The following is a 13,686-nucleotide window of genomic DNA, read 5'->3' on the forward strand; positions in this document are numbered from 1 at the left end:
AGGTCATCTTCCCTTTCCCCCTGGTGAACGCCACAGATACGTGTAAGAAGGCTGGGGAAGGTTAGGCTGTTTAATGAATTGGGGTTTTGTTTGTTGGTTTGTTTGTTTGTTTTTCCTATGTGCTAAGCCAAACACTATCGAGGTCAAATCCATAACTTTGAATTTATTAATCCCATGCTGTTACCAGATGAATTTCAGTGAAAAGCAGAAACTGGTTCATGTCTAGGTTTTGGCAAAGTTACTGAAAGACATACTTCTTGGCGGTCTAGATGAACAAATGTTACAGATGTGCCCCATTCTTGGGTAACTTTAGGAACGTCTATTGGATACAGTGTTCTCTCTTCCAGGGAGATAGGGAGTGAGCTGGCTGTCACCACCGGAAGGCAGGCAGGAATCTCTCTTAACAACTTTATGTGGTTGCTTCTGTGATTACAGAGCTGTTTCTCTGACGGAAGTTAGATAATGCTAATATGAAAGGGTCTTTTTACTCACCTCATTTGCCCTCCTCCAGATGAGCTGATCTTAAACTCTCAGAGGCACGTCCTATCTGCCTTATTTATTTATTTATTTATTTATTTATTTATTTTTGGTTTATTCATTTTTTGATAGAGACAGAATGTGAGTGGGAGAGGGGCAGAGAGAGGCGGAGACACAGAATCTGAAACGGGCTCCAGGCTCCGAACTGACAGCACAGAGCCCGATGGCAGGGCTCGAACCCACGGACCGTGAGATCATGACCTGAGCTGAAGTAGGACGCTTAACCGACTGAGCCACCCAGGCGCCCATACCTGCCTTATTTTTAAATAATTTGAGAAATAGAAGAATCCTTGTCCACATCAGTAGTCTGTCCTCATGTTTAATCATCTTTAGCTCCAGAAAGCTCCCTCCTCTCTTCTCACTCAGGATCCCCTTCTGTAGCACATCCCCTTTCCTCTCCTGCTCTGGGGGTGTGCAGGACAGCCGGTCACCGGGGCAACACCCTCTGGCCCATGCGTCCCGTCCGTTTTCTCCAGATTATCTGAAGAGCAGCCTTCACTCCTCTGTTCGCTGGCAAAAGGGAATGTGACTCTGCCAAGAAGCGCGTGCCCTTCCCTGTTGCCACCCTCTCTCCCAGCTCCCAGTTTCCCGGAGATGGTGAAGGCCAAAGGTGTCTCCAGTCTGAATCCTTTTTGCAACAAGCTTTTATTACTTTTTTTTAAACCCATCTAAGAAAGACACTTAAAAAGAAAATATCCTCAAGACAAACACGTACACACTGGGCAACACAAGGGTAGAAGGCACTACCAGCAGTCATACCCACCTCTGCAGGGAAGGGATAATTCACACAGACTATGTTCCGAGGCTCGGGACTCGGCACGGGTCCTGGGTCTAACTGTGCTTTAGATAAAGTCGGAATTTTCCCATAATCTTCTTATTTCATAAACACCCCTATCTCTGTATATATAGCTATATGCCCTTACGTATATATGGACGTGACTTTTTTTTCCTTCTCAAAAATAAAATGGCCACCCCATCAGAGGGAGGCCCTCAGCAGCATTCACAGTGGCTGCAGCAGGAGCCGTGCCTTCCATTAATGTTACAGACATGCAGCATGAAGGAAAAAGGGGCTCTCTACCCACTCCCTTTAATATACAGCAGGGAGAGATTTCTTAAGGGAGGGAAGCGATAAGGCTGAGCAGGAGACGGCAGATAACCAGGGTGTGGGGAGCGGGGGGGGGGGGGGTTCTCAAAAATCTTGAGCTGCTAGCTCGTCTTGCTTCTGCAGCTTTGAAAATGACAGACACAGTTTGGATGACAAGGGGTCAGCATTCCTTCTGGGATCAGGGGCAGTGAGGATGCAGCAAGGGTCAGGGAGGGGACTTCTGAGGCTGTACAAGCTGGGGCTCAACCTGACCCAAGCAGGACCTGGGAAGGCAGAGGAGCGAAGAAGTGATCTCTGAGAGGCTGGATGGGAAAACCGTCCCTGCTTTGGAAGTTAAAAGTCCTTCTCCCTCCGCACTGGAGTGTCTTCGCAGTCCTGGCTACTCGCTTCAGTTGTTTGGCTAGTTCATTTTTAAGTTTGCACCTGAACGGGGAGCCAGTACAGGTGTAAGTTAGGAATCTGACCCACCCTGTCCCTGCGGTTGACATCACTTCTTGGGAGTCAAAGCCCAGGATCTCAGATGGGAAGGTCTTTGACTCTTGCACCAGCCTTGGAGGGAGGGATCTCCTGCCTTGCCCCCCACACCGCCGTGGGCCACTTCCTGGCAGGAGCAAGCTGGCAGTAGAGCATCAAGCAAATGCACCCTGCTCCTCTCTCTGAAAACAAAAAGGCACTGAGGTCAGCGGGAAGCCAGCCCACAGGCTCACTGAGCGCAGTGCCACGGGCGGGCCGGGCTTCAGAACACAAAAGGACTCCCCTGGTGGCTGAGCTGGAGGTTCCCCGGTCTGTAGTCAAGGCGCCTCCTCTGACAGCACCTGAGTCCTGGCGGAAGCAGACAGGCCGTGCTGCAGCCCAAGGGGGACAGCAAGGCAGCCAGGCCCTCCCCAGCTCGCTAGCTGGGGGAAGGCCAAAGGCAAGTTGGACACACTTCTCTGCGACGTCTCTCGGCTTTCTCAGACCGCCTGATTTCCATTCTCACAGGAGACATTCAAAATGGTGAATGGTTGGTTTCCCTTTGGTGGAAACACATGATGATGATGGCAATGTCAAATTCAAAACTGTAACTTAAAAACACTTGTCTGTTCACGACAAAGACGTGACTGTCACACTTGCGCAGATAACATATGCCTTTGGGTTTACGTGCACGGACTCTTGAGCAATGAGGGCCAGGGCGGGCTGCGGCTTCTCCGGAAGCCTCCGAGCCGGCCTCAGCTTTGGTGCTCCCTACCTGAGCATCTGGGGCCAGTGGCTTTATAACCTTCCCTTGAGCATGAAAATGGGCACATTGGGGCAGTGAGGGAACAGTCCTTTTATGAGCATTATCCTGCTTTCCAGGGCTCAGCTCAGATCTGCTAGAGGAATATGCTACAATTTTTGACTCATAAATAAAGGTCTGTGGGCGGCAAATACGAGAGAAACTGAAGAAGAATAAAAGCCAGAGAAAGAACGTAACAGCTCTAAAACCTTTCTTCTTTCCTTTGCCGGCTGGTGCGAACAATTGCGGTTCGGTGATGACAGAGGCAGCCGGTTGGCTTCCGGGAGGATCGCCCAGGACCGAGGCTGCTCTGTCCCCCATCCCCCTCCTCAGCAGCGAGCGGCAGGCAGCGCCTGGCCCGCGCGCACCTGCGCCCCTCAGAGGTTTCGTGCCACATCTGGAACTGCCAGGTGGGCACAAATGCACCCGCCAGAGGTGTCCTGAGAAAAAGTGTTGCAAAATAATAATCATAAAAATAAATCCGCGGCACCAGAAGAGGAAGCAGGACCGGTTACCCAGGTTTGCCCTGGGATTCTCTTAAGGCCTCCTCCAGTTTCTGCCTAAACTTGTCATACTTCTTCTGCACTTGTTGGATTTTGTCCTGCTCCTCTTTTTCCAGGATCGTGAGGAAGTTCTGGAGCTCAGGGATGGAGAAGGCGTCCCACTGCGAGGCACGAGGGAGATGGGGGAGAAACAGAAGACAGGTCAGAAGCCGCACGACCTGAGGGGCCCACGCTGCCTCCCCGGTTCACACGGTTCACACACGGTTTGCTACCGAATAGGCAAGTGCAGTGGATAAAGCTTGGGTTTCCCTTGTCATACCAGCAACCAAATTTCAAATCCTGGCATCTCATGACCAAGATGTACCAGTCCATGTGTGGTGTTTTATTTGGAGAATCAACCGTCTTCCATTTTCTCTGTAGCAGCTGAGATCTGTTCAGATCTGAACAGATCTCAGCTGCTACAGCCGCCCGGGGCCCATGCTGGCCTCTCTAGCTGTCTGCTGTGGGGCGATGAGCGACAGGCTCTCAGCGTGCAGACCCCCAAGAGGCAGATGGAGCTGGACTCGGCCCCCGGAGACTGTGTTTCAGCCTGACTCCACCATGGGATCTTGGGCACGTCACTGCGCCCTTCTCAGCCTGCTTGTTCATCTGCCACGGGCTTAGGGTCTCCGCCTCCCTTGGCTGGCAGAGCAGATAACGAAGTAACATAACCTGTAAAGCTCTGTAGAGCCCGGTTGGCCCAGGCCTGCCCCGATGGGACCTGGCCTCCCGGGACGGAAGGCCAGCGTCACTGCTCTCAGGCTGACCCAGGAGCAGAGCCCCCGCCCCACTCTGTGGAGCCAGGGGTTTTGACTCCTAAGCTCTTTTGAGCACAAAAGAATATTCAGGTTTATCTAGTTTAATCCCCACATTGCATAACTGAGGAGACCGAAGCCCACAGAGGGAAGGTGGTAGAGCTACTGGGACAGAGCTGCAGCAGCAGAACCGGAATTAGAGCCCCGTCTCTGAACTCCCAGGCCCGTGAGCTCTGCACCAGGCCTGCAGCGTTCAGACGTTTTCAGCAGAGTACTTTTTCCAAAAATCTGACTCCAGTGTATAAGTCAGATGGAAGCCCAGCTGCCTGACTGAAGCAGGGAGAGGGGACAGAGCCCTAACACCTGCCTAGATGCCCCGAATCTCCACGGTGACCCCTAACCCTAGGCCTCCACCGAACACAGTGTGCCAAACGCTGAGGATGCTCCCCCGCCCTCGGCCACTCCTCCGTGACTCCAACTCCCAAGTATCCCAGGCCGCGCAGGGCGCCAGCCTGATTTCACCCTAGTTCGTGCCGCTACACTGCACTCTGATGAACTCCCCTTTGAGGAAGGAGGTCCGTTTTTAAGAGCCAGGAAGAGACGCACGGCTCAGTGTGTGTGGCATGGAGCTTGCTGGGCCTCAGGCCATCCTGGAGCAAAACCAACCTGGGCCCAGTTGCTTCCCAGTGCCCCTCCACCCTGGGTGTTCAGAAATAAAGCCCGTGAAATCCTTTCTTTCCACAGACCTTGCCAGACACAGGTGCTGACTTGCATCCCCCAGGATGCTTACAATCCTGGCTTTGGACACTGAACCTCCTTGGCCCAGCACCTACCCCGGCTCTACTTTCTCAGCCCGTTTTCCCAGCTGCCTCCACAGGGCCCCCAGCCATGCTGGGTAGGGAGGATGACGCCCGCGAGGGTGCCCCATCCAGTGTGCCCTGAGGGCTGGGTTTGTGCAACCAGCAAAGGGGCCCAGACCTACCTCCACCTCTCCAGTTTCATTCTCCTTGAGCACAAAGCTGAGGACGTCATTGTCAGGCCCAGCCAGCAAGCGCAGGTACAGGGGGCAATCAGCGATAGAGAGTTTCTGGAAGAGCACTGCAAACCAAGAGAGGGAGTTAGGGGCTCATCGGACGTGGGGAGGAGGACAGACCCGGAAATAAGACGCAGGGTGGTTATAACTGGAAGTAGCCAACCTTCCAACCTAATGAAATGAACCTGATGAGAAGACATAGGGAGTGACCTTTTATTTTTGGTGTCTGCTGAGAGTTGGAAACTTGTTTCCACTTGCATCACCTCCCAAAAGATTAGCAGTGGCAGGCGGGTGCTCTCCCATTCCACAGATCAGGAAGTGGGAGCCCAGGGTGTGGGATTCCTGCAGTCACGTATAAAGTGAGGGGCACCGAGAGCAGGCGCGTGCTCCCCATCCAGCTCTCTGCCCAGAGTGCCTGTGTGGCCCTTCCACGTGGCTGGAGTGCAGTGCCCAGAGGAAGCCCAGTCCTCCCACCCAAGTCTGGCAGGGGTTCAGTGGGAGAGGTGGTTTCTGGCCGGGAGCTTGCTCTCTCATACCTTGCCCGTCCTTGTGTATCCGCTTGAAAAGTGCAAACTTCTGGGGATTGTCCACAACCATGAACTTCTTGAGCAGCCCCTGGATGACCTCACTGACCGTGGTGGTGCTGCTGATGTGCAGCTGCTTGATGGCATCCAGAGGAAGATAGAAGGACGTCCGCTTGTCCGTGGTGGCCGCCAGGTTCACTTCCTTGATGGCATCGTAGATGGACTGGGGCCGGATCCCCGCAGGCACGGTCACTGGCCGCCGAAGTTTCAAATGCACTTTGATGAAACCCGTGTAGGTGCCATCTTCACTCTGAGGAAGAAGGTGGGGGGTGCCCCATGGGTCAGCTCCGGTCTGACTTGCATGATCCTAGCTGCCACTCTGGGCCACTGCCCTGGGTCGGGGGCAGGGGGTGGGGTGGGTGCGGAGGCCTTTCCTAATAACAGTGCTATCCCAGTCAGCCCCCCACCTGTCTCCCCGAGTTCCTTCCCATCTCTGCTGACCTGGAGGTGCTGGAGGGCAGAGACACTGTCCCCCTGCCAGCCCCGCATCGGGCCAAGAGAAGGCACGCAGTATCCAGCAACCAGGGGGGACACGAGGAGCTGCCGTGGCTTTCGCTCTGGGGGCTCAGGCTCCCTGTCCCAATCCCCTGCCTTTGGTGAGTCCCCACTCCTGGGAGGCAGGGTCTGGAGCGTCCTCTCTAGTTTGCCCCTCCAAACCAGGGAGGAGCAGGAAGGCTCTGTAAAGAGGCCCCTGGAGAACCAGCCCACTGGATTTCCTCCTGTATTTCTTTCCAAACCAGCAGCCTGCAAGACTTAACGCCCAGGTCCACCGGAGACTGGATTTTCTAGCGTGCCCTCTGGCCGAAGCCCCCAGAACCAGTTGCTACCAGCCTCCAGCAGGGGGCAGCGTTCTTCTACCTTCTCCTCCCCTTCCCTTCCCACTGAAGATGGCCTTCGCTAGCCTGGCACAGAGTCGGTGCCTCCCTGCTCAGAGCGCTGCACAGTCCAAGGAAGCCTCCTGAGACGCAGGCTGTAACGGTGCAACAACCAAGAGGGAGAGGACGAGGAGCTGCGAACCGCCCTTGTGAGGCCTTCCTGAGGGCGGAGCAGTACCAGGTCACTCTATATTACTTAAATCTCAGGACAGCTTCGACAAGTGGGCACCAATATCTCTTTCACACTGAAGCTCAGGGACGTTAAGAAGAAGGTTCCCAAAGCGAAAAGTGGGAAGAGCCAGAGACGGAGTTGGATCTTATTCTAAAGCCCATTCTTCCCTGCAGCCCCGGGGGTGGGTCCCTGACCGCCTGGGTTTTCAGCCTTGCACAAGCCCCCAGGCCTGGGGCAAGGGGAGGGGCCTCAGAAGGGCCGCCCCAGAACCTAGAGGGGGAGCAGGGGAGCCCAAGTGACCGGGGGCGTGGCCGGGGTCGTGGATGGGGGCGGGCGCGACGCACCAGCTTCATGCCCAGGCAGTTCTTCTCCCGGGTATTGTAGCTGTCAATCTTCTGCTTGATCTCCTGCAGTGTGGGCGGGCGCTGAGTCTCCTCCGGGGGTTTACAGACATTCTGGAACACAGAAGTGAGAGTGGGCACACAGTGGATGAGAAAGGGTAGGACCACACCCTCCCAAAGGCCTCCCTGACCAAGCATAGGGAGCACCAGCACCACGGGGTAAAAACTAATTCCATGGGCTCACGGTGAGAACAATCAGAGGTCAAATTCCAGCGGTGCCACTGCCTAGCCAGGCCAGCCCTGGGGAAATAGCTCTAAACCTCAGTCTCCTCACCTGTGAAATGGGAACAATACCCTTCAGGCTTGCTGTGAGACTAATATGAACATGCCCAGCACATGGGCACCGACCACAAATCTGGTGAATCAGCAGAGCAGCATTGGCTCACAGAGGGTTGCTATGGAAAACATAGCCTTTAGATGCTAAGGGAGATGCAGAGAAATGCAAGCCGGGGTCCATCTCCTCAAGGAAGTAACAATAGAGCTGGAGAGAAAGGAATGTACACACAGTCCCCAGCATATGCTGATGGGAAAGACAGTAATTCACCCAGACCCAGGGGACCAAGGGCACAGGAGCATCAGTTCAGGCCCCACATCACCAGCCACAGAATTTTGCACATAATAAGTCAGTTCAGCTGATCCTTGAACAATACAGGTTTGAACTGCATGGATCCACTTATACACCAATTCTTTTTCGATAAATACAGTCCAGTGCTGTAAATGTATTTTCTCTCCCTTATGATTTTCTTCGTAACATTTTCTTTTCTCTAGCTCACTGTATTGTAAGAATGCAGTGCATAATACACATAACATACGAAACTGAGTTAATCGACTGTTCATGTTATTGGTAAGGTTCCCGGTCAACAGTAGGCTATCAGTGGTGAAGGTTTGGGGATGTCAAAAGTTATACTCAGATTTTTTATTGTGCAGGGGGGTCAGCGCCCCCAACCCTGACGTTGCTCAGGGGCGAACTGTATATATTTGTCAAACAAATGAGTGAACCAGAAAGGGACAGGGGGCTGTCCTACAATAATTGAAAGAATCAGCCTCCTCTCCTGGAGCATGGGGACAACCAACATGTTCTCAGCACCCTCTCTGTGGTGAGAACTTGGCATGCACGGTCTCTTCATCCTCATGAACCAGAACTCTGTGAGATGGAGTTTATTACCTACATTTTACAAGTGAGACAACCAGGACTAAGGAGTTCAGTAAGTTGCCTAGAGCCCTGTCCATATGTGCAGAACTAAGAGGAAATTCCCGGGCTGTTCTGTTGAGTCCTTCCCAAGGGCTCCCCTGGTGCCCTCTCCCCCTAGGGAAGGGTAAGGGAAGAACAAAACTGAAGAAGAAGCTGGGGGTCAGTGTCCTTCACGCTGTGGAGGGGGTTCAGGGGTGAACTCTGGGGTCTCGGCAACTCTGTCCCTCGTTATTTCCCTGCATTTCTCCCAACCTCCCTGCCGCCCAGCTTCTCAATCTTGTCTCCATGCTGCCTCTGTGTGGCCTGGAGTGCAGGAGCCATGGTTTGGGAAAAACCCACCCAGAACTCGCCTGATTTTAGAAATCTAGCAGACTCAACACGGATCATGATTCTCCTTTGGCAAATGAGGAAACAGGCCCAGAGAGGCGGAGCGTCTGTGTTCTCCTGGCTGCCTCCCTGACACCACCCTTCAGGGGTGTGGTTTGGTCGGGGAACTTCACACCCACCCTGTCACGGCAACACCACCCAGTTGAACACAATGGGCACCCCCAACAGAGCCCGCCCTGGCTGTCCTCCCTCCAGCAAGCTGTCCATGGAGATTGGGCACACCCAGCAGGATGCCCTCACTTCCTCCTCCTGCTTTCCCACCCCCCTCCCCGGGGCCGATAACATGTTCTGTGGCTGCTGTGGTGAGCTGCCGTGGCGCCCACCCCCGCCCCTCTGCATGGAGATAAGCCCACACCCCTTTTCCATCGCAGCATCTTCCCTTGGCTTGTCTGCTCCCCCCTGTACTATTCCTCAGGGGTCCTGAAAATAACAGCATTGTGCTACGTGCTTTCACATACCTTCTCTCACATACCACCTATGCTACTCCCATTTTACAGATTATAAAACTGAGGCTTAGAGGGGTTAAGGAACAGATCTGTGGTCCCACTGCTAGTAAGCATCTGAGTAGGGCCTGGAGAGCAGAGCAAGTAGGATGTAGCTGCCAGGAGGCAGGACCCACCCTTTTCCTACGTGGCCGCTCAGGCTCTTGAACTGGACCTTGATCCCATCGAAGACCACCCAAGGGGGAGCACAGGCCAGGGCATCTCCTGTTTGCTTGAGGTAAGTAGCAGGTGATACGAGCCTCACAGAGTGTCTTCTTCATTCACTGTCAATTCATTAACCCAGCTCCTCAAACGGAGCTCCTGATTCCTCATCCATTCCCACAGTTAGTTCCTGGAGACACACACTGCCCCAGAAACCCTTCCAACCCTCCCCACAGCGGGGCTCATCCCTACGGGGCCACGTGTGCCTGGCAGAGGCTCAGCCCTGGGAGCTTCCGGCCAGAAAGACCAGTCATCTGGTTACTACCATGTACTCCCCCCTTTCCAGCCGTGAAGCACGCAGGCTGTCCCCTCCTCAGGAGTTCACAGCTTTCTCAAACTTGTCTACAAAAAAAAAAAAAAAAAAGTTAAATGATGGAAAGGAAACTCTTGAAGCTCCTGAAAGATCTCCTCTCATAGCTTCCAACTGGCTACAGCCATTTCCCTGTCAGAAAAGGCAGCTGTGTCACAGCTTGCAAAAGCCGATTGTTCCGGGCTTGGGTCTGTACACAGCAAGAGGCAGAGCTACTGTGACTAAAGGTTTCTTCTTCTTCCTGTTCCCCTTTTCTTCAGCAGATAACCCATCTATCCGCCCCCTTTCCCGCCACAAACCTGGGGAAGTGACGCAAGCAGCCGAGGTCACCCCTTCCAGGACTGATGCAAAAGACAGGCATCCTGGTCTCCCCGCCCCGTCGGAAGTGCCAGGAACCCTGTGTGGCCAACACGTGGAGTCCCCCAGCCTGGTGTGTCAGCACCTGGGGCCACTATGCCTGCCGCCCAGACTGCATCTGCCAGACGAGATCTGACCCATGGATTGGATGAAGCACCTGCCAAAGCAGGCCAGCCAGCGAGCCAGCCAGCCACAGCCACGGGAGCTCACTAATCCCTTCCTTCCCAGGGATGATACAGAAGCGAGGCCAGTGGTTCTTTCTTTCTTTCTTTTTTTTTTTTTTTTAATGTTTTTAATGTTTATTCATTTATTTTGAGAGAGAGAGAGTGCAAGCAAGGGAGGGGGCAGAGAGAGATGGAGAGAATCCCAAGCAGGCTCTGCATTGTCAGCACAGAGCCTGATGTGGGGTCCGAACCCACAAACCATGAGATCATGACCTGAGCCAAAATCAGGAGTCAGATGCTCAACCGACGGAGCCACACCCAGGTGCCCCTAGGCCCATGGTTCTTAAATTTGCCTACACACGGAATCATCTAGGGGATCTCTAAAAACACTGGGCTCCATCCCGGAGATTCTGATTTATGGCCTGGGGTCCAGCCTGGGCAGAGGGTCCAGCCTGGGGTCCAGCCTGGGCAGAGGTAATTCTGATGTTCAGCAATGTTTGAGAAGAACTGGTATAGACCCCTCGCAGCCCATTTCAGATCCTAAGGGTCGCCATCCAGCAGCAGAATTAACACTTGGCCGCCTACAGATATTCACTGCCTGGAGATTTACCTAAAAGGAAGTATCTGCTCTGTGAACAAGGTCAATAATATAGTAATCTTCAGAGGGTAAGGCAAAGACCTCAATTTCTATTCACCTGCCAGATTTTCAAGTCCTCAAAGTGAAAAATTTGTTTCCGGTCACGGGTACAAAGTCAGAAACCACGCAGCTAGCGTTTTGTCTCCTAGGTTAGCCCAAGATGGAGACAGAACGGGAACTCACTCTGACTGAACAAATACCGGCATCGGCCTGCGAGGTGTCCCTCGTAGGGGGTTTACACATCTCGGTGCATCTGGCATGGAATTCATCCACTCTGATTAAGCCGCTGGCATCGGTGGCAGATGGTTTAGCTGCTCCCGATGCAGCTGGCCCATCCAAGACACTGGTGAAAAATAGGTTTGTGCTCCCACATCCTAAGCTATGGAAAGGGCTGCGTTGTCTCTCAGGGCTCAAGTTTATTAGGGTACAGCCACGTGAAGAGGCTAGCTGCTAGGGGTCAGAACAGAAATGCTCCCCCGAGAGAGTGATCCTCAAACTTTTCTATTAAAATATCACAGGGGCGCGTGGGTGGCTCAGTCGGTTGAGCGTCGGACTCTTGGTTTCGGCTCAGGTCGTGATCTCACAGTTTCGTGAGTTCAAGCCCCATGTTGAGCTCTGCGCTGACAGCTCAGAGCCTGGAGCCGGCTTTGGATTCTGTGTCTCCCGCTCTCTCTGTCCCTCCCCCACTGGCTCTCTCTCTCTCTCTCTCTCAAAAATAAACATTAAAAAATATTATCCTTAACATCAAAGTTAAGAGGACCATCCCTGTGGTCTGGGGCCTGTCTCAGAGCAGATTTACCTGAAGTTGAATTTTACTTTAAGAAGAAACCCAGGGGTGCGTGGGTGGCTCAGTTGGTTAAGGGTCTGACTCTTGATTTCGGCTCAGGTCATGACCTTGTGGTTCATGTGTTCAAGCCCCCCATCAGGTTCCGTGCTGACAGTGCAGAGCCTGCTTGGGATTCTCTCTTTCTCCCTCTCTCTCTCTGCCCCCTCCCATGCTTTCTCTCTCTCTCTGTCTCTGTCTCTCTCAAAAATAAGTAAAAAAATAAAACTTAAAAAAAAAAGAAACCCAAACATTGGTTAACTCTGCATTCTTCTTTTATTAAGGTTTTTTTTTTAATTTATTTATTTTGAGAGAGACAAAGAGAGCATGAGCAGGGGAGGGGCAGAGAGAGAATCCCAAGCAGGCTTCGTGCTGTCGGCACAAAGCCCCACCTGGGGCTTGAACTCAGGAACCATGAGATCGTGACCTGAGCCAAAATCAAGAGTCAGACACCTAACCGACTGAGCAACCCAGGTGCCTCTAACTGCGTTCTAATCAATGACACATGTCTTGATTTTGGTCACTGGGGAAGAAGAGGCTCTGAGTGAGTCCTGTGGCTTCTAGTATCCCCAAGTGGACACAGGGCAGCCTGTCAAAGCCCCAGCAACAAGGGGGCCCCAGGGTGAGCAGTGAGCTGAGGAGAATCAGATACATTCTGATACATCAGCTACCTTCATGCCATTTTTTTCTTGACCAGAATCACACAAACTTCATTTTTGCCAAAAATTTCACTCTCCCTCTTGTTAAACTCCTCAGCCTCTTCTCCCTTCATGATGTTTTCATCGTATCGCTCCCATCTGCCCACCTGAGGTCCTTCAACCTGCCCCGGCCTCTCTGACCACTCCTGCCTTGAATGATGGTGATGATGACCATCCCTTATTTTATTTACTTACCAGCTACGTATGCCAGGCAGCACTCTGATCACTTGGCATGTGTTAGTTCACTTCATCCTCCCCACAAATGCATGGGAATGCCCATTTCACAGATGAGGAAACTGAGCACCAGCAAGGTTAAAGCAAACCCACACCTAAAGCTAGCACTATTCCATCTGGCACTTCAATACTCATCTACTTATATTAACCTCCAAGTAGACTATCTCTCTATCTTGAGTTGTCTTCTCAGCTAGAGTGAATTTTCTTAATGACCTACACCATGCTTCTATTTATTCTCTGTGCCCAGTGGCACCAAGCATGAAACGGATAATAGGTACTTGCTCAAGAACCTTCAATGGCTCCTTATTGCCTACAAGGAGTAGGGGGAAAGATCTTATTTCTCCCTAGGAACTACAGAGCAATGAGCCTTGGATTTCAGTGTAGACTGAGTTCCGTAAGAGAAGCACCCATACCTGTCTTACCCATCACGGCATCCCAGAGCCTAGATGCAGCTCGGAACAAGTAGAGGCTGAGGAAATAGCTGCAGGATGGACATAAGCATGCATTTGGGTTCTGACCCCCATTACTAAGTGACCTTGAGGAAATCCGATAACCTCCTTAAGCCTCAGCTTTATCTGTCAATTTGAAATACAAATCCTTTATTGGCTGATAGGATTCATGCCAAGGCAAGACCAAATGAGATAATGGGTGCAAAAACCGTTTTGGAAATTATCAAACCCATCCAAAGGCACATATGGTTACGGTCATCCCAGGCTTACAAAGTCCTACCCCTATGAGCCAGTCTCATTTCTCATTTTCCTTGAGCACTTAATCAGGCTTGACCACCATGCCATAGAGTTTGTTGGCTCTGGTGGCTGGCAAACTTTTTCTGCAGAGGGCCAGGTAGTAAATACTGTAGGTTTTGCTGGCCATACAGTCTTTGTTGTAACTACTTAACTCTGCCACTGTAGCACAAAGCAG

At 52.4% G+C, this 13,686-nt stretch overlaps 1 protein-coding gene across 3 annotated transcripts in view; it reads right to left on the reverse strand.

Moving 5' to 3' along the window:
- Positions 1-13,686, reverse strand: part of RASSF5 (Ras association domain family member 5) — a 72,023-nt gene that overhangs the window by 3,230 nt on the left and 55,107 nt on the right. For 2 of the 3 annotated variants that reach the window (XM_045456205.1, XM_045456207.1), the window contains 4 exons: positions 7,203-7,313; positions 5,764-6,061; positions 5,177-5,292; positions 1,164-3,561 (listed from right to left, as the gene is read on the reverse strand). In XM_045456205.1, coding sequence (XP_045312161.1) covers positions 3,409-3,561; positions 5,177-5,292; positions 5,764-6,061; positions 7,203-7,313 — 678 coding nt within the window. In that variant the 3' untranslated portion in view covers positions 1,164-3,408. Of the gene's footprint in view, positions 1-1,163; positions 3,562-5,176; positions 5,293-5,763; positions 6,062-7,202; positions 7,314-13,686 lie in introns of those variants that run through there. The other variant, XM_045456206.1, reaches the window with a different exon arrangement.

This window comes from Leopardus geoffroyi, chromosome C3 (assembly GCF_018350155.1).
Source record: "Leopardus geoffroyi isolate Oge1 chromosome C3, O.geoffroyi_Oge1_pat1.0, whole genome shotgun sequence".
Classification (NCBI taxonomy): Eukaryota; Metazoa; Chordata; class Mammalia; order Carnivora; family Felidae; genus Leopardus; species Leopardus geoffroyi.